The following is a 20,821-nucleotide window of genomic DNA, read 5'->3' as shown; positions in this document are numbered from 1 at the left end:
TGTATAATTCTGCCAACAGTGCCACGTTATGATGTTCTCAGCGTACTCTTGCAGATGTCATGTTATTTATTAATCGTTTTTTACATTTCTAAGCAATGGTTCAATGATTTTTTTCGTCACTTCTTCGATGTCTACTACCAGTGGTCACTATGGACTATTTAATTCTACAATTAAGTCGATATCAGTCTAAAATAAATAGGAGGAAAGAAACAGGAGGCCTTCTAGCGATCCTAAGATCTCTGCGTCACTACGTTCATGGGTATTTAAAATATTAATAAAGGGAGATAAAATATCACAAGTACAAATTTGATGAAACACATACTACCTGATGTTAGAAAGGGTGTCAGGATCCATAAATGGATGCAAAGCTTAAAACCCGTACAGGCTGGCATAATAGTCGCGGTAAATTACGCCAAAAACACTGTTTGTTGGCCAATAATAGTGCCGTTCAGACAGTAAACGCTTCGCGTCATAACATGCCAAGTGCTAAATATTAATACGGTCCTGGTAAAATATTTAAGGATTACCATGTAAATACAGAGGACCCAGGGGGTACTCCCACATGTGGGCTACAATACTCTTACCCTACTAGGTGCCAGAGGCTTTTCATGCGCGGTTCCCGGTTTCGGCATCCTCGGAAACCCAGGGGCACGAGTCAGTCGCGTTGGGAAAAAAGGCGCGACGAAAGTGTTTTAAAACTTTCGTCGCACCTTTTCTCCTGACCCGACTGACTGCCCCTGGGTCTCCGACTCCGAAGATGCCGTTTCGGTTAAATCGGTTGAAGACGTGTCGGCCTGTGGCCAACGAAGCTCCTCGTCAGACACGAGAAAAGAGAACCTCTGCTACCTTCTTCCTGAGTACAATGCTCTTCACATTTGTTGAAACACCAGTCACCTTACGCCCATTCCGACGTTGATTCACGTAACACCCATCTGCAAATATACGCGAATCTCAACATTGGGAAAGGAGGGGACGAGCAAACTCTGAGAAAAGTAAAATAAGTTGGTTGAGAAGGCAAAATCTTCAGTTTAGTCCCGTGCAAACGGATGCAACATTGTTACATGTACCGTTGCATCCATTTGCACGTCCTGTTACATGCTTATGGGGAGTTGTTGCGCAAAGTTTGAAACCGCTCAAACTTTTAACCCGCAACTTCCACCGAAGCGTAGCACATTACAATGTTGGATCTGTTTGGCAGCTCTTCCAACATTGTTGGGGCCAAGCACGCGCATTTCACATGGTCTCCGTGGAGTTTACAAAGTCTTATATCCTTCCCAGGATGCACTCCAGATCCCAACATTGTTGGCCAAATAATGTCGGGAGTTGTCGCACATTGTTGGCCCAACAATGTTGGGAGTTGCTGCATCCTTGTTGGCAGTGGTGGGCTCCATCCTTAAAATCATGTGTTAAGAAGGCAATCATGTTTTTGCCCTTGTTGGCGATGTATTCCCGGTGTGATCCTTAGATGGGGTACCGTTATGAGCATCTAAATGCCCAGTAACAAGAACTGATAAATCCGGCTAAAACTGAACTGCAATACCAACTAAAATATTAGGAAAGCGATTTGTAGGAAGATTCCTCTCTTGAATTTTTGTAGCCTCCCACGCAGGCGGGTTTAGGGGAGCTCTTATTTGTGGGGAGGGACGAAATACGAGCTCCCCTAAAAAGCATGCGTGGGAGGCTAGAATTTTTGAGGATTGGTCTGAAATTGATGGGAATACCCCCCCGGGAAGAGGACCGAGGCGAGGTCTTTTTCCAGTTAAGAGATCCTTCTGAAATAGTGAGATTTGAGACACCTTTTAACAGACTTTATGACGGTAAATATTAATCTGCATTTTTAACAGTAAAAATTTGTTAGATTTTACGCCGTGTGACGGCTGACAGTTAACCTCATTCCTGATAGCCTCGCAAAAATAACGTAACGCTTCGAATCAATCGCTTCCCTTTTTCTCTAAAATTCCTCATCACTGCCCACAGGAGAGTCAAATTATAGTTACGAAAAAAATAGTGGTTTCTGGCTACTAACTTACAATTTACAATTGGAAAATCAAATGGTTCGCACCTTCCGTTTTGGAAAGCTTCAGAAAATATGGTCTGTGATTTCGGGCGATGCAATTTTTCTACTCTTTTAAGTCTGTGACGCTGATTTGGGGATACTTTGTAGCGGGTTGTTCTCCCACCACGTTAAATTTTATAGTTTTATGTTTTTGCACAAGATTTCCACCCAGGTTGTCTGTGTTCATGGTAAGCACCCTTATGACATTTTGGAATCTATGCTGGGGAACCTCTCTCTCTTCTCCGCAGTAAAGTTACTTGGAGAGACTATGGTGCAAACGGACGCAACATTCATTTGGCCAACAATTCTCAACATTGTTGGATGTTACACGTTGTGTGTTGTTGCGCAAAGTTTAAAACCGCTCAAACTTTTAGCCCAGTGTAAGCGGACGCAATATTGTTGCGTTCGTTTGCAAGTTGATTTAAAGTCTACTCCATAAAAATAGGGCGGTGGACAATGGGAAGCTTCCCTTCCCCAGTTTTTCCCCTTCCCATCGTCGGCAGGCAATCCCCAGGGACAGTCTCATCCCCAGGCGCTTTCTTTTTTCCCTCTCCCCAGCCTCCCTACGACACAGAGGAGAGGGCAAAGTACTAAGAAGTTGTCTAGACGGTTAATCTGACAGAAACGATGGCAGCTGTTGAAAACTGGCAGATGAAACTATCAACCATTAAAGAAAGAACCACGGTTATTTTCAACAACGAGTTATTGAGCGATGTTAAGTTTGTGGTTCCTGTTTCGGAAACTGAAAGTGAAACCCGGAAGACGATTCCAGCCCACAAGCTCGTCCTGGCTATCAGTAGCCCTGTCTTCTACGCCATGTTTTATGGCGAACTGGCGGAGGCTAAGGACTGTGTTGAACTACCTGACTGTGAGTACGACAGTCTGTTGGAGTTTCTTCGGTACCTATACAGCGATACGGCGAATCTAACCTTAAGTAACGTGATGCATGTTCTGTACTTAGCGGATAAGTACATGGTACCTTCACTTGCAGAGAAATGCAGTGAATATCTACGAGAAAACGTATCAGCAGCCAATGTATTCTCCATTCTTCCACACGCTAAAAAATTTGAGGATAAAGATTTGGAAGATCGATGCTGGGAAGTGATCGAGGAGAACACAGAGGAAGCTGTGACGTCAGATGATTTTGTCACGCTTGAGCGATCTATTATTGAGAGTGTTGTGAAGAGGGAAAGACTGACCATAAAGGAAGTGGATCTGTTCAAAGCTGTTGATCGCTGGGCGACACGAGAATGTGAAAGGCAAGGAGTAACTGCTGATGGCGAGTCAAAGAGAAGAATCATTGGAGAAGACATCGTGAAAGCAATACGGTTTCCACTGATGTCACAGAAGGAGTTTGTCTCTGTTGGTTTAGATTCAAGAATTCTTAATATTGGAGAGATGAGTGAATTAATGAAATTCTATAATGATGTTGAGTTAACTTCCCCTTTACCATTTATACAGACCCCAAGGACTGACAGCACACAGCTCCATCAATGCTACAGATTTTCAAATTACAGTCCACCAAAAAGGTATTGGTCATATAATTCTGGTAAACCTGATGTGATTGTTTTGTCTGTTAATAAGTCAGTTAAGTTACATGGTATTCAACATTTTGGCCGTGCAGGTCATGAGTACACTGTTTCTGTAGAAGTTAAAGATACCACAAATAATTTTACACTGGTAAAGAAAACAGGGTCCTACTCATCATCAAAAGATGAGAAGCTAGGCTATTACGGATTTACTGTCTGTTTTGATCCTCCTCTCTGTTTACATGAAAGCAAGAGATATGTGGTTAGGTCACTCATTAGAGGCCCCCCTTCATGGTATGGTGAAGGGGGAAAAACATCTCTTGAGTGTGGTCAAGTACAGTTCAATTTTTACAGCTCAAACAGTGATAACAACGGAACAAGTGAATTAACTGGCCAGTTCTCTACTTTTATTTTTATGAAGTAATTATTTGTATGTTTGCAGTAGCTGCCTTCAGGCAAAATAAGAAATGAAAGAGTAACTAGTTCAGCGTGCAAAGAAAATTGTGTCCAATAGCCCAGGGCTAGTGGATTTTGCTATCAGGCTAGGAATTTTTGTTCTTACAATGTAATTTGCCCAACGGGCAAGTGCTGTTTTTTGGGGAAATTCAAATTACAGAAGGATTATAATCAATCCTGCTAATCAAAAAGGGTTTGGGGGCTAGTTGAAATGACTTGTGGACTAGTACATGCCAGCTACAGCTTACCCGAATGGCAGTCTGTAAATTATTCTGACTTTTTTTCCACCCTGCCAGTTATCCATATATAACAATAATATTAATAACTACAACTATGATGGTCACTGGTGCCACACAAAAGAAGTTGAGGGTCTTTAAATAAAGCCTTTTTGATTTTTATGCTCTTTTCCCATTCCGTCTTCAAAAACATTGTCCAAAAAATGGTTTGATTTCTTTAAACAGGATTTTTATGGCCTGAATTGGACAACAGACGTTCTGTTACCAGTTAATCAAAACAGTAATAGGACAATTGTGGGTGTAGATTTTATCAAAGTCCATCACTTCTTGTTTCTGGCACTAATTGAGATTGACTTGTGGCAAGTCTATGATGTAAGCTTTTTTAAAAATAGACAAGATCTTCAAAGAGTTTTTGCTAGACAACAAAACAAGCTAAAGAAAAGACATTCAAGTGTGCCCGTGATGGCATGCACTGTCCAGTTTCTTAGGCATGGCACACAAAATGTTCTGTTGAAATCACGGGTGCTGGTAGGCAATCAGTTTAGGGAATTTTGTTATAGTTATTATTAATAATTATTACGTTTAAGTCAAAAGTTTTATATAACTATAAAGGCCACTGACAAAAGTCTGTGGGTTTATATGAGTTAATCCAAACAACTGATGTAAACCTTTGTAAAATGTTTTAAGCCACAAGGAATATGGCACAAAGAAGCCTTGGTAAATATGTGTATTTTGCCATGACGTCTTAAATTCCTGGTAATAAGGGAACAATTCCACCTCTGTGTCTCAAGGAAAAACTGACAAACAATGCTGGAAATTAAAGGTAAATTAATTACCAATCCAAGTATAAGTCAGTTCCAATTGATTGTTTATTCCTAGTTATCAAGGGAAAGCCAGAAATATGCAACTCTTCATTTTCTGTGCCTGCTATATAAATCGCAATTATCACACCTTAGGTGTGAAAATTGACACCTCCGATATAATTTATTTTCCGAAAGCTTGATAGCCTTGATAGCCTTATGTAATTTTGATTTGGGGAAATTGTTTATTATTTGAGTAAATTATACATTTATGAAACGAACGGGCTTATAGCAGATCTAATACCTTAAGTGATTTAAAACCAATACTTTTGGAGAAGTTGCCTTTTATTATTTCACTTGTAAAAGAGTACTTTGTTTTGCTCAGTGTTCTTTGACATCTTCACTCTCAGGGTAATCAGTGAAGCAATGATGTTATAATTATGTACTTTAACTTTTGAGTCTGAATAAAATACTTTGGTATAGCTGTAAAAATGAATCCGGCTTATTAGCAGTTCTTCTACACAGTCTTTGTTTTGGTGGGTAGATTTAGACATGTTTACAATTCTTTACAAATTCTGGCGGCTGGATTTCGGGGCTGGACGCAACGCTTGTACCTCTCTACCATGCCAGGGAATCTAAATGATAACACTACTCTGCAATGCTGCAGTCATCATAGCCTTTTCACAGGCCGCCCAAACTCACGTTACGAGGAAAGGGTGTAAAGTACGACGCGTGAACTTTTCTGCTGGGCGAACCATTGTAGCGTACTAGGCGACCGTTGAAATAAGAGACTTTGTATGAGAAATAAAATATAAGGGTGCGTTCGATTGGGAAATCCGGATTTAGATTTTCAAAATCTAAATCCGGATTTCCCAATCGAACGCGAAATCCGAAAACGGATTTCACCTCCGAGAAATCTGTCCTCAGAGTGGATTTTAATTAAGAAATTCAAATTCGGATTTCTTGGATTTCCTTTCTACCTTTCGATTGGGAAATCCGAAAAAGGATTTGCAAAACTATTCTCGTGAACAGTGGTCTTCTTTTGCTAAGTATGCGTGCGCGTGCAAGACCGCTGTTCTTAAGGACAGTTTTTCAAATCCTTTTTCGGATTTCCCAATCGAACGGTAAAAATGAAAATCCAAAAACAGATATCTCAGCGTTGAAATCCGTTTTCGGATTTCGCGTTCGATTGCAAATCCGAAATCCGGATTTTCAAATCTAAATCCAGACTTCCCAATCGAAAGCACCCTAAGCTTACTGAGATCTGCGAAGGCTAACTAATGTTAAATCTAATTTTCCTTCAATGAGATGAATAAAAACCCTTACCTGCGATGTGTTTCTATGTGTTTTGGTGTCTCGTTGTCTTGTTTCTGGTTTTTTGGCTTTATTGCATAATCACTGTTACTCCCTTCAAAAGACGAAGTCAGAAGGCTGGTCATTTCTATCTGGCTAGAGGGTCCTGGACCAGTCGCAACAAAAATGCCGTTTTCTCGCCGAAGTTCAAATCCACTGCAAATTTTTTCAGCTCCAGCCCAAGAGGGAAACCTCTTTTTCCTCTGTGGGAGATAACGGGTCATTTTGCGCAAAGCGCGAGATGAGTGGAGGAGGCAATTCAACTCCCAACATTGTTGGGCCAACAATGTTGGGAGTTGTCATTTGCGCCCGTGTTGCGGTAGCCTTGTTGGCGGTGTGTTCCCGGTGTGATCTATTATATAAGCTAAAATTCAAGAGCATGTAAACGCCCAGCTACAAGAGAAATAAATCTGGTAAGAACGGAACTTTTATACAATTAAAGTATTAGAAAACAGGCGCGTAGCTGGGGTTTAAGGAGGGGTGTTCGTACTGATACCAATATTTCTTAACAGCAGGAAATACTGCGAGCGCCAAAGGGGCGAGCCTCTAGGGGTTTCTTCCCCCAGAAAACTGTGTTGAAATCTAGAAACCTGGAAATGCTAGTTTCAGTAGTCTCCACGTGAATATTTCAAACTCGATCAAGTCTAAAATAACAGGTATTTTTTATAGTCATAACAACAATATTTCCATTTGACTTGGAACATTCATTCACAGTGATACATACCGGCTAAGTACTCGAAACTTTTTACAAAACTCGAAGTGTGCTGCAAGGTATCTCGGAGAAAAAGCTTAAGCCCCCAAATTCCCCGGCTCCGCTGTCTTTGTACTGAAAGCAGCGTCAAACGTCAATATGTATTAAACACGTATCACCTAGGTCCCCAAAAATCGTAGTCCCCGCCTTTCGTCTTTCGAACCTGCTTTCGAGACTCCATTTGTCAAATCCGGAACGCCTGTTAGGGAAATATCTTCAATGGTGGGATTTTTTTGACTACATATAATACTAGGTCACTAGGATATACTGGGGCAACAACATGGGCTACCGTAATTATCAACTCACAACAGGACTATTCCGTTTCGTGAGGCAAACTTTGCAATTGCATCATCCACGTGTGGAGGCCTTCAAACAAATTGACAACTTCGTCCAGATCAAAAGGCATATCGTACTTGATATGCATGATGGCCAGTGAGGAGAGCCCACTCTCGCCCATGGTACATCGCATGTAATTGTTTAGCCTTCTCATTGTGTTGATTGAACACTCGCACTCGCACGATGTCACGGGAAGAGTAGCCGCAATCTTGAGAAGAATGGTTAGGGGTTACAGGTTAGGGAAATCATCAGGATCACATGCTTTCAAGGACGCAGCGCATAAATCAGCCGTAATTATCCTAGCTTGCACCATCTTCCAACGCTCAAATTCGGCAAAGAAGAGCTGTGGCAAAGGTAGATCATCTTTGTATAGATCCACTAAGTCAGTTTGTACTTAAACTCCTAACAATTTTTATTTGTGCCCATAGGACTTTTTGCAATACTGTTAGCGTGTTATTGCAGGGTAATTTAAACTGAACTAAAACACTCAAAGTTTGTTTCCCATTCCTCCACTATTTGCTAAAAGCTAAAAATTAACAGCTTGTGTTTTTAGTCCTCCATCATTGACCTGCAAAGGGGGCTCGTTTGAATTCAACGGTCAACCATCAAAAAAGGTTACTTTTGACCGTTAAAAATGCAGATTAATATTTACCCTCATAAAGTTTAAGGGTATTTTAAATCTCTCACCATTTCAAAAGAATCTATTAACTGGAAAAAGACCTCGCCCCGGTCCTCTGCCCGGGGGCTATTCCCATAAATTTCGGATCGGTGTGTGTTTGTGTTTATAAGGGTAAGACAAACGAAAACTAATACCCTCTTTAAGGTCCATTCCTCAAAAATTAGACCCCATTCAAGAGGGGAATCTTCCTACAATCGCTTTCCCAGGCGCGTAGGAGGGGGACTTCGAGGGGTTATAGCTGACGGCTGACGGTTAACCTCATTCCCGAGACCCTCGCGAAAGTAAAGTGACTCCCTCGAATCAATCACTTCCCTTTTTTATAATTCCGCATCACTGTCCACATCATTACAGTCAAATTGTAGATACGAAAAAAAATAGTGGTTTTACAGGCTACTAACTTACAATTTACACGGAAAAACCGGGAAATTCTTGCCGCGGCACGTAGGCAAGAAAATTTTGGTTGGAACTTCAAATGGCTCGTGCATTTCCTTTTGGGACACTTCAGAAAACTGGGCTGTGATTTGAGGCGAATCCATTTTTCTAGTCTTTTAAGTCTGTGACGCTGATTTGGAGATACTTTGTGGCGGCTCGTTCTCCCTCCACGTCAAATCTTATAGTTTTGTGTAATCTATTGGTGAGGGACCTCTCTCTCTGTGGAAGTCTGCGGAGGAGCGCGGTGGAAGATGGGACGATGGACCCTCTCCCCAGCCTCCCAGGCCCTACGACACAGACGAGAGGGAACGAGAGGGTACGATCACTCACTACAAGTACAAGTACTACGGAGAGAATAGAAGTTATTTAGACGGTTAATCTGAGAGAAACGATGGCTGCTGTTGAAGAAAACTGGCAGATGAAACTATCAACTATTAAGGAAAGAACAACGGTTATTTTTGACAACGAGTTATTGAGCGATGTAAAGTTTGTGGTTTCTGCTTCGGAAGCTGAAAGTGGAACCCGGAAGACGATTCCAGCCCACAAGCTTGTGCTTGCTATTAGCAGTCCTGTCTTCTATGCCATGTTTTATGGGCAACTGGCGGAGGATAAAGACTGTATTGAACTGTCTGACTGTGAGTACGACAGTCTGCTGGAATTTCTTCGGTACTTGTACAGCGATAAGGCGAATCTAACCTTAGGTAACGTGATGCATGTTCTGTACTTAGCGAAAAAGTACATGGTACCTTCACTTGCAGAGAAATGCAGTGAATATCTACGAGAAAACGTATCAGCAGCCAATGTATTCTCCATTCTTCCACACGCTCAGAAATTTGAGGATAAAGATTTGGAAGATCAATGCTGGGAAGTGATTGAGGTAAACACAGAAGAAGCTGTGACGTCAGATGAGTTTGTCACGCTTGAGCGATCTCTTATTGAGAGTGTTGTGAAGAGAGAAAGATTGACCATCAAAGAAGTGGATCTGTTTAAAGCTGTTGATCGCTGGGCGACAAAAGAGAGTGAACGGCAGGGAATAACTAATGAGGGAGAGTCAAAGAGAAGAATCATTGGAGAGGATATTGTGAAGGCAATACGGTTTCCATCGATGTCCCAGAAGGAGTTTGTCTCAGTTGTTTTCGATTCCAGAATTCTTAATTTTCAAGAGTTGAGTGAATTAATGAAGTACTATAGTGATGTTGAGTTAACCTATCCATTAACATTTTTACCAACCCCAAGGGCTCACAGCATGTGTCACAGATTTTCAGAATACCAATCACCTGCTGCATCCTGGCCATTTGACTTTATACCCCCGGGGAAGATAATTTAGGAATTTCTGGGTGGGTATGTGCCGCTCGGACCTTGGAACCCTTAACCTATGCCAGAGCTAGTTCAGCTAAATTTTGCTACCCCCCAAATCCCCCCTATCCTAGAGTAGCTGTTTCCTATTCTAGATAAAATCTTCAACCAACTGATCAGTTTCCTGAAAAATGATACCCTTTTCTCGACCCAAATGTTCTGATTTATATACCCTATTGTAGAGTAAACGGCTTGAAAACCATACCCTTCACAGCGGCACATACCTATATAGCCCATATATGGCAGTACTCCCCGGGACCGCAGATGCCCCCTCCCCAAAGAACCGTAGGGAAAAAAAAGGAGAATCACCGTCGTTAATCGTGATCCTGTATACATTTGCATAACTTATACAAACAAAAAAAATAATTGAATTATTTTTTGGTTTCTTCTGACAGTTGAAAAGGTGTTGACAGACCAACACGGCTCTGGACTCTTAAACGTTATTCCCTTGGATGTTCTCAACCTTTATAGCTAGCCTAGGCTCTGACTAGAATATCTAGCTAAAATGTCATTTTTAATGAGTATATTATGCTTCGGAGGATTCTGACACATACATGTTCTTCCTTCTTTTTTACTACTAACATATTAAGTCGGTCTGTTTCCTGTGCATCGATTTCCTGTGGTTTTTGGCTTGACAGAATTTTGATCTCCGAAGCACTCAGAACACTGTTTTTATTTCCAATCAAGCATTTTAAGCAGGAGTTGATCCATTCGATGTTTGAGTAGGTTTTAAGTAAAGGATTGTTCATGTCTCTTCAGCAAGAAATCATTGCTCTACTTTTGTCTAATTTTACTATTCATCACTGTCACATGTAGGCCGAAAAATAGCCTGTGCATGTGTATAGACACCCCCTGGCGTCTGTATGTCTCTCTCTCGATGAAAATGTGCGCACAAAGGAAGGCAGGAAAGAGACAACGGGCTTCGCCTGCCATCTGTACCCTTCCCATGGTCCCCTGCGGTTCATCACCAGTCGCTCCTTTAGATTGCGTAAAACGAAGCGCCTGAGGAGGAGGCTGTGGTCTCCGTGGAGTTTACAAAGTCTTAAGGGTTGTATCCTTCCCACGATGCACTCCAGATCCCAACATTGTTGGGCCAACAATGTTGGGAGTTGTTGCATCCTTGTTGGCAGTGGTGGGCTCCATCCTTAAAATCATGTGTTAAGAAGGCAATCATTTTTTTGCCCTTGTTGGTTGAGGGGAGCTCGTATTTGTGGGGAGGGACGAAATTCGAGCACCCCTAAAAAGCGAGCGTGGGAGGCCAGAATTTTTGAGGGCTGGTCCGAAATTTATGGGAAACCACCCGGGAAGAGGACCGAAGCGAGGTCTTTTTCCAGGTACGAGATTCTTCTGAAATAGTGAGATTTGAAATACCTTAAAACTTTATGACGGTAAATATTAATCTGCATTTTTAACGGTAAACATTTTTGACGGCTGACAGTTAACCTCATTCCTGACAGCGTCGCAAAAATAACGTAAGTGTTTCGAATCAATTGCTTCCCTTTTTCTCTAACACTCCTTATCTCTGCCCTCATACTGATAGTCAAATTATAGATACGACAAAATAGTGGTTTCCGGGTACTAACTTACAATTTACATGGGAAAAAAATTCCGGTTGGAAAATCAAATGGTTCGCGCCTTCGGTTTGGGACGCTTCAGAAAACTGGGCTGTGATTTGAGGCGAATCCATTTTTCTACTCTTTTAAGTCTGTAACGCTCATTTGAGGATACTTTGTAGCGGGTTGTTCTCCCACCACGTTAAATTTTATAGTTTTATGTTTTTGCACAAGATTTCCACTCGGGTTGTCTGTGTTAATGGTAAGCACCCTTATGACATTTTGGAATCTATTGCTGGGGAACCTCTCTCTCTCCTCCGCAGTAAAGTTACTTGGAGAGACTATGGTGCAAACGGACGCAACATTGTTGGATTTTACATGTTGCGTCCGTTTGCACACCCTGTTGCATGTTGTTGGATGTTTCTGCGCAAAGTTTGAAACCGGTCAAACTTTCAGCCCCGGGTAAGCGGACGCAATATTGTTGCGTCCGTTTGCAAGTGGCTTGGCAAGCCTACTCCATAAAAATAGGGCGGTGGACGATGGGAAGCTTCTCTTCCTTGTTTTTTCCCCTTCCCATTGTCTCCAGGGAATTCCCAAGGCGTAGCCTACGTGTAGCTGCACCCTCCCCGTCTCCGTTTTTCCTTTGTCAGGGGGAGGGCGATGTGAAGTTTGTGGTTCCTGCTTCGGAAGCTGAAGTGAAACCCGGAAGACGATTCCAGCCCACAAGCTTGTGCTTGCTATTAGCAGTCCTGTCTTCTATGCCATGTTTTATGGGCAACTGGCGGAGGCTAAAGACTGTGTTGAACTGCCTGACTGTGAGTACGACAGTCTGTTGGAATTTCTTCGGTACTTGTACAGCGATAAGGCGAATCTAACCTTAAGTAACGTGATGCATGTTCTGTACCATAGTTATTAGAGGAGACTGGTTATGAAAAGCGGCAAACATGAATGATAAAAACAACAGTGCTGCAGTTTATGTTGGAAGCACCCTGAAAGTGCACAATCCTTTGTTTTCTGTTGGCAAATTGTTACGGAATAAATTAATGCAACGTTTTTATTGGTCAGTACAATCAAAATGATAGGAATTCTTTTGAACGTTGTGCACTTTCAAGTCCACAAAAACATATAACAAAGGAGTCTGACGGGTTTCATAACCATTCCACTCAATTAACAAGACGCTACGGAGCGTACACTTCGGCGTCGTGGTTGTGGAACTAATTAATTGTATATGCGGAGGAATAGTAAGAAATCAAATATGGTAAGAGTAAGGTGTTAATTTGTGAAATTATGGGATTTGTCAGGATATTCTGAAAAGAGCCACATCCAAGAGGCCTACTTGCCAAAAACTAGCATTTCGGGACAAATTGTCTCCGAGATATTAGCCCAGTTATGCTCTGATGACTTCATACAAATCCTTCTAAAAAAACAATTCTCTATTTTTCTTAGTCACATCAGGCTTCAAAAACAGCATAGCAGTCTCATGTACTGATTAAAGATATGTAAGGCATGGGTAAGGAGTCAATTACGTTGAGCATGGAATTGGCTAAGACTCAAAGTCACGAGTTCGAATGTTTTGAGGATAATTATTCACTGACTATCAGCACGCAGGGATGTCGGATTAACACAAGGAAGTTTAACACCAAAGGAACAGAGCCTTTACAGAGCTTTAAAACACAGCATGCGCCAACACAAACTTGACTTGAACTTTGAGTAAAATTAAACAGCCTCTACCAATAATAACAAACACTCACTTGAACTTCAGATATCTTACGGCTTCCGCGAACTTGTCAACACAGAACCTGAAAATCGACCTTCGTAACACTTGACTAAACACAGCAGTCCAGTTCGTGGGAAAAAACTTAGTTCGTCAAAAGAACTCGCTTGGAACTTGTATACCGTTTGACATAAGGTTCTAGAAAATACTAAACAGGCGAATAGTAGTAGCTTTTCGACATATTTTATGATTTCAGTAACTGATGCAAATCTGCTGACTCATGCTGAAATGTAAACATGCCCTAATTAATTATTCATGTATAATCCAAAAAACGTAGAGAACGTTCGAGAAAGTCACGCAACGCATGAAAGCAATTTTACTACGTAACACTCAACAAAGACAAAATGTCTTTGTGCAGCATTTTGTAACTTTAAATTCATCATAAAACAGTTCGAAAGGAGGGCTCACTCGTGAAGTGTTTTTCAACACTCGAAGAGAAATTTCGTGTCTCTGCGCGGCCACGAAATATCCTCTATTTATCCTCGAGTAATTAAAGACTAAACTCGAAGTGATCTCAAGATATCACGAAGTAGTCCGATCTCATTTCGTGAAATAGTTGAAACAAGCCGAAAAGTCACGAACTTGCACGCCCAATCTTGTCCCGAAACTAGTGCATCATTTCATAACTATTTTTCATCTCCCAAACTACTAGCCTGTGTACAGACGTCCCCGCTCCCTCAGGAAAAATCGGGAGAGGAGACGTCTGTGAATCGCCATCGATAATCGTGTTCAGGTATAAATTTGCATAAATTATTTTTTGTTCTTTCGCTGACGGTTGAAAAGAAACAGGTAGGTCGAAAATAGCTCTGGCGTCTGTGCACAGGCTAGACGAACATCTTCACGCAATGTCCACCCAAAAATCCAGATATAAGATCTCTGATTACAGTCAAGCCAGGTCAAGCGTACCTCCCAAGACCCATTAATGCATTTATTATTCGAAACTAAGTTGAACCGTTGGTAGTTGTAGATTTCAGATTCATCTCTGAGTGCATTTTTGCATGCGTAATGAGCCGTGAATTTACACGCGATTTAGTTACGAAATTTCTACCAGCTCAGTTTCCCTGAATTTGATGTAAATCATTTAATACATTCAAAGATTTTCAATCTGACCAAATGCAGAGAAGTTCTCTTAAAATATTCACTACTCATTGCGCATACAGGAATGCCGATTTAAATTTGACACCAGTTACGGGAACGACTAACGGATTCATTTTTTCAAATAATCAATTCATTAATAGAATCTTTTTGGGGTAAGCTTGCCCTGCCTTGGCCGTTAACGTTGGATTTTGCATGCCTCCTCTTTTATTTACAATACCGACCGGTACAGACAGACGCATCCGCAACCGGTGCAGCAAACATCGGTGGTCTTAACTTCTCATGCCTTTAGGAGAAAGCCGAAATACAAATACCGGTAAACAAATATGAATGTCCACAAAGGCTGAGCTTTTCCCCGGGGAATCTATTCTGAGGTTCATTCACCAATCACAACACCGGAAATTATTTGCGTCATGGCATTAACATTACAACCAATCAGAGGCTGTCCCCAACATTCCGGGGAAACGGGAACACGATTATCGTCGGCGATTCACAGACGTCTCCTCTCCCGATTTTTCCTGAGAGAGGGGGGACGTCTGTACACAGGCTACCAAACTACCTTGGGTCGCAGTAGAATCGGCTAATCCCTCAACTTAGAGTCTCCTCTGATCTGACGGGTCACATAGGTGAGTCGGTTCAAACCCCGGGAAGGCCAAAATAGTACTTCTTTCTTCCTCGAAAAAGTTAAAGAATAATTCAAAGAAAACGAAGTGATCTCGAGATATCTCGGACTAATTCGGCTCTCACTTCGTCAAATAGCCGAATAGAGCCGAAAACCTACAGACTTTGCTTGCCCAATCTTGTCAAAAAATTGCAACTTTGATACATTCCTGAGCGTCGCGAATCCTTTACTTCGCGCTCCGCCGAAGTAACTATGTCTGTACTTAGCGGATAAGTACATGGTACCTTCACTTGCAGGGAAATGCAGTAAATATCTACGAGAAAACCTATCAGCAGCCAATTTATTCTCCATTCTTCCACACGCTAAAAAATTTGAGGATAAAGATTTGGAAGATCGATTCTAGGAAGTGATCGAGGAGAACACAGAAGAAGCTGTGACGTCAGATGATTTTGTCACGCTTGAGCGATCTCTTATTGGGAGTGTTGTGAAGAGAGAAAGATTGACCATCAAAGAAGTGGATCTGTTTAAAGCTGTTGATCGCTGGGCGACAAAAGAGAGTGAACGGCAGGGAATAACTACTAAGGGAGAGTCAAAGAGAAGAATCATTGGAGAAGACATCGTGAAAGCAATACGGTTTCCACTGATGTCACAGAAGGAGTTTGTCTCTGTTGGTTTAGATTCGAGAATTCTTAATATTGGAGAGATGAGTGAATTAATGAAATTCTATAATGATGTTGAGTTAACTTCCCCTTTACCATTTATACAGACCCCAAGGACTGACAGCACACAGCTCCATCAATGCTACAGATTTTCAAATTACAGTCCACCAAAAAGGTATTGGTCATATAATTCTGGTAAACCTGATGTGATTGTTTTGTCTGTTAAAGTCAGTTAAGTTACATGGTATTCAACATTTTGGCCGTGTAGGTCATGAGTACTCTGTTTGTACAGACGTTAAAGATGCCACAAATAATTTTACACTGGCAAAGAAAACAGGGTCGTACTCATCATTAAAAGATGAGAAGCTAGGCTATTACGGATTTACTGTCTGTTTTGATCCTCCTATCTGTTTACATGAAAGCAACAGATATGTGGTTAGGTCACTCATTAGAGGCCCCCCTTCATGGTATGGTGAAGGGGGGAAAACATCTCTTGAGTGTGGTCAAGTACAGTTCAATTTTTACAGCTCAAACAGTGATAACAACGGAACAAGTGAATTAACTGGCCAGTTCTCTACTTTTATTTTTATGAAGTAATTATTTGTATGTTTGCAGTAGCTGCCTTCAGTCAAAATTAGAAATGAAAGAGTAACCAGTTCAGCGTGCAAAGAAAGTTCTGTCTAATAGCCCGCGGCTAGTGGCTTTTACTATCAGGCTAGTAATTTTTGTTCTTACAATGTAATTTGCCCAACGGGCAAGTGCTGTTTTTTGGGGAAATTCAAATTACAGAAGGATTATAATCAATCCTGCTAATCAAAAAGGGTTTGGGGGCTAGTTGAAATGACTTGTGAGCTAGTACATGCCAGCTACAGCTTGCCCGAATGGCAGTCTGTAAATTATACTGACTTTCTTTCCACCCTGCCAGTTATCCATATATAACAATAGTATTAATAACTACAACTATGATGATCACTGGCGACACACAAAAGAAGTTGAGGGTCTATAAATAAAGCCTTTTTGATTTTTATGCTCTTTTCCCATTCCGTCTTCAAAAACATTGTCCAAAAATGGTCCGATTTCTTTAAACAAGTATTTTATGGCCTGAATTGGACAACAGACGTTCTGTTACCAGTTAATCAAAACAGTAATAGGACAATTATTGTGGGTGTAGACTTTCTCAAAGTCCATCACTTCTTGTTTCTGGCACTAATTGAGATTGACTTGTGGCAAGTCTATGATGTAAGCTTTTTTAAAAATAGACAAGATCTTCAAAGAGTTTTTGCTAGACAACAAAACAAGGTAAAGAAAAGACATTCAAGTGTGCCTGTGATGGCATGCACTGTCCAGTTTCTTAGGCATGGCATAGAAAATGTCCTATTAATGTTGAAATCACGGATGCTGGTAGGCAATCAGTTTAGGGAATTTTGTTATAGTTATTGTTAATTACGTTTAAGTTAAAAGTTTTATATAACTATAAAGGCCACGGACAAAAGTCTGTGGGTTCATATGAGTTAATCCAAACAACTGATGTAAACCTTTGTAAAATGTTTTAAGCCACAAGGAATATGGCACAAAGAAGCCTTGGTAAATATGTGTATTTTGCAGCAAACGTCTTAAATTCCTGGTAATAAGGGAACAATTCCACCCCTGTGTCTCAAGGAAAAACTGACGAACAATGCTGGAAATTAAAGGTAAATTAATTACCAATCCAAGTATAATTCAGTTCCAATTGATTTTTTATTCCTAGTTATCGAGGGAAAGCCAGAAAAATGCAACTCTTCATTTTCTGTGCTTGCTATATAAATCGCAAGAAAATTGACACCTCCGATGTCATTTATTTTTCGAAAGCTTGATAGCCTTGATAGCCTTATGTAATTTTGATTTGGGGAAATTGTTTATTATTTGAGTAAATTATACATTTATGAAACGAACGGGTTTATAGCAGATCTAATACCTTAGTGATTTAAAACCAATACTTTTGGAGAAGTTGCCTTTTATTATGTCACTTGTAAAAGAGTCCTTTGTTTTGCTCAGTGTTCTTTGACATCTTCACTCGCAGAGTAATCAGTGAAGCAATGATGTTATAATTTATGTACATTAACTTTTGAGTCTGAATAAAATACTGAAAATACTTTGCTATAGCTGTAAAAATGAATGCGGCTTATTAGCAGTTCTTCTACATAGTCTTTGTTTTGGTGGGTAGATTTAGACATGTTTACAATTCTTTACAAATTCTGGCGGCTGGATTTCGGGGCTGGACGTAACGCTTGTACCTCTTTACCATGCCAGAGAATCTAAATGATAACACTAGTTTTTTTTCAGACTTTTGGACAGAGTTCAGTAACTGCATTGCTGCAGTCATCATAGCCTTTTCACAGGCGACCCTTACTCACGTTACGAGGAAAGGGTGTAAAGTACATACCATAGGTGACGCGTGACCTTTTATGGTGGACGCGCCAGTGTAGCGTAATAGGAGACCGTTGAAAATAAGAGACTTTGTATGAGAAATAAAATATAAGCTTACTGAGATCTGCGAACGCTAACTAATGTTAAATCAAATTTTCCTTCAATTAAATGAATGAAAAACCCTTACCTGCGATGCATTCCACCGCGTCTTGGTTTCTCCTTGTCTTGTTTCTGTTTTTTGGGCTTTATTGCATAACCACTGTTACTTCCTTCAAAAGACAAAGTCAAGGCTGGTCATTTCTATCTGGCTGCAGGGTCCTGGACCAGTTGCAACAAAAATGCCGTTTTTTCGCCGAAATTCAAATCCACTGCAAATGTTTTCAGCTCCAGCCCAAGAGGTAAACCTCTTTTTCCTCTCTGGGAGATAACGGGGCATTTTGCGCGAAGCGCGAGACGAGGGGCGGAGGAAATTCAACTCCCAACATTGTTGGGTCAACAATGTTGGGAGTTGTCATTTGCGCCCGTGTTGCGGTAGCCTTGTTGGCGGTGTGTTCCCGGTGTGATCTATTATATAAGCTAAAATTCAAGAGCATGCAAACGTCCAGCTACAAGAGAAATAAATCCGATAAGAACTGAACTTTTATACAATTAAAGTAATAGGAAACAGGCGCGTAGCTGGGGTTTAAGGAGGGGTGTTCGTACTGATACGAATATTTGTTAACAGCGGGAAATACTGCGAGCGCCAAAGGCGCCAGCCTCTAGGGGTTTCTTCCCCCAGAAAATGTTGAAATCTAGAAACCTGGAAATGCTATTTTCAGTAGTCTCCACGTGAATATTTCAATCTCGATCAAGTCTAAAATAACAGGTATTTTTTATAGTCATAACAACAATATTTCCGTTTGACTTGGTGCATTCAGTTTATACATAGTGATACATACCGGCTAAGTACTCGAAACGTTTTACAAAACTCGAAGTGTGCTGCAAGGTATCTCGGAGAAAAAGCTTAAGCCCCCAAATTCCCCGGCTCCGCTGCCTTTGTACTGAAAGCAGCGTCAAACGTCAATATGTATTAAACATGTATCACCCACGTCCCCAAAAATCGTATTCCCCACCTTCCGTCTTTCGAGACTCCATTTGTCAAATCCGGAACGCCTGTTAAGGAAATATCTTCAATGGTGGGATTATTTTGACTACATATAATACTAGGCCACTAGGATATACTGGGGCAACAACATGGGCTAACGTAATTCAGGTAATTATCAACTAACAACAGGACTATTCCGTTTCGTAAGGCAAACTTTGTAACTGCATCATCCACGCGTGGAGGCCTTCAAACAAATTGACAACTTCGTCCAGATCGATAGGCATATCGTACTTGATATGCATGATGGCCAGTGAGGAGAGCCTACTCTCGCCCATGGTACATCGCATGTAATTGTTTAGCCTTCTCATTGTGTTGATTGAACGCTCGCACTCGCACGATGTCACGGGAAGAGTAGCCGCAATCTTGAGAAGAATGTACAGGTTAGGGAAATCATCAGGATCACATGCTTTCAATTAAGGACGCAGCGCATGAATGAGCCGTAATTATCCTAGCTTGCACCTTCATCTTCCAACGCTCAAATTTGGCAAAGAAGAGCTGTGGCTAAGGCAGATCACCCGGGGCAGATCATCTTTGTATAGATCTACTAAGTCAGTTTGTACTCAAACTCCTAACAATTTTTATTTGTGCCTATAGGACTTTTTGCGATACTGTTAGCGTTTTATTGCAGGGTAATTTGAACTAAACCAAAACACTCAAAGTTTGTTTTCCATTCCTCCACTATTTGCTAAAAGCTAAAAATTAATAGCTTGTGTTTTTAGTCCTCCATCATTGACCTGCAAAGGGGGTTCGTTTGAATTCAACGGTCAACCGTCAAAAAAGGTTACTTTTTACCGTTAAAAATGCAGATTAATATTTACCCTCATAAAGTTTTAAGGTATTTCAAATCTCACCATTTCAAAAGAATCTCCTAACTGGAAAACGACCGCCCCGGTCCTCTGCCCGCGGGGGGTATTCCCATAAATTTCGGATCGCTGTCTATTTATAAGAGTGAGACAAACGAAAAGTGGCACCCTCTTTAAGGTCCATTCCTCAAACATTAGTCCCCATTCAAGAGAGGAATCTTCCTACAATCGCTTTCCCAGGCGCGTAGGAGGGGGGCTTCGAGGGGTTATAGCTGACGTTTAACCTCATTCTCGAGACCGCATAACTGACAGACAAATTGCAGAAAATAGTGGTTTTACAGGCTACTAAGTTACAATTTACATGGAGAAACTGGGAAATTCTTGCCGCACGTAGGCATGAAAATTTCGGTAGGAAAATCAAATGGTTCGCGCATTTCCGTTTGGGACGCTTCAGAAAACTGGGCTGTGATTTGAGGCGAATCCCTTTTTCTAGTCTTTCAAGTCTGGAACGCTGATTTGGGGATACTTTGTAGCTGGTTGTTCTCCCACCACGTCAAATCTTACAGTTTTATGTTTTTGCTCAAGATTTCCACCCGGGTTGTTTGTTCTATTGCTGGGGGACCTCTCTCTCCCCTTCGAAGTGGACTGTGTTTGCGGAGGAGAAAACCCATTACTCCTAAGGCGCTTTCCATTTAGGAAAAAAACACGGAAATTTCGGTGGGAGCAAAAGTAGAATTTCCGATTGGTAAAAAGTTGTTCCATTTGGTCGTAAACCCCGGTA

General features: G+C 41.2%; 2 protein-coding genes and 1 pseudogene across 2 annotated transcripts; all 3 read left to right on the top strand.

Annotated features, from left to right (window-relative positions):
* The first annotated feature begins 2,677 nt into the window (after nt 1-2,677).
* Nucleotides 2,678-5,573, top strand: LOC140940964 (BTB/POZ domain-containing protein 6-like). The gene has a single exon (XM_073389925.1). The coding sequence runs from the start codon at nt 2,684-2,686 to the stop codon at nt 4,007-4,009; it is 1,326 nt and encodes a 441-aa protein (XP_073246026.1). The 5' UTR covers nt 2,678-2,683; the 3' UTR covers nt 4,010-5,573.
* Nucleotides 5,574-8,970: 3,397 nt separating this feature from the next.
* Nucleotides 8,971-10,843, top strand: LOC140941675 (BTB/POZ domain-containing protein 6-like). The gene has a single exon (XM_073390692.1). It carries the CDS (start codon nt 9,020-9,022, stop codon nt 9,953-9,955), a length of 936 nt encoding a protein of 311 aa, XP_073246793.1. The 5' UTR covers nt 8,971-9,019; the 3' UTR covers nt 9,956-10,843.
* Nucleotides 10,844-12,076: 1,233 nt separating this feature from the next.
* On the top strand, nt 12,077-17,490 carry LOC140941897 (BTB/POZ domain-containing protein 6-like; annotated as a pseudogene).
* Nucleotides 17,491-20,821: the final 3,331 nt, after the last annotated feature.

This window comes from Porites lutea, chromosome 6 (genome assembly GCF_958299795.1).
Source record: "Porites lutea chromosome 6, jaPorLute2.1, whole genome shotgun sequence".
Classification (NCBI taxonomy): Eukaryota; Metazoa; Cnidaria; class Anthozoa; order Scleractinia; family Poritidae; genus Porites; species Porites lutea.
The sequence above is the reverse complement of the archived record's forward strand: the minus strand, read 5'-3'. Positions and strand labels throughout refer to the sequence as shown.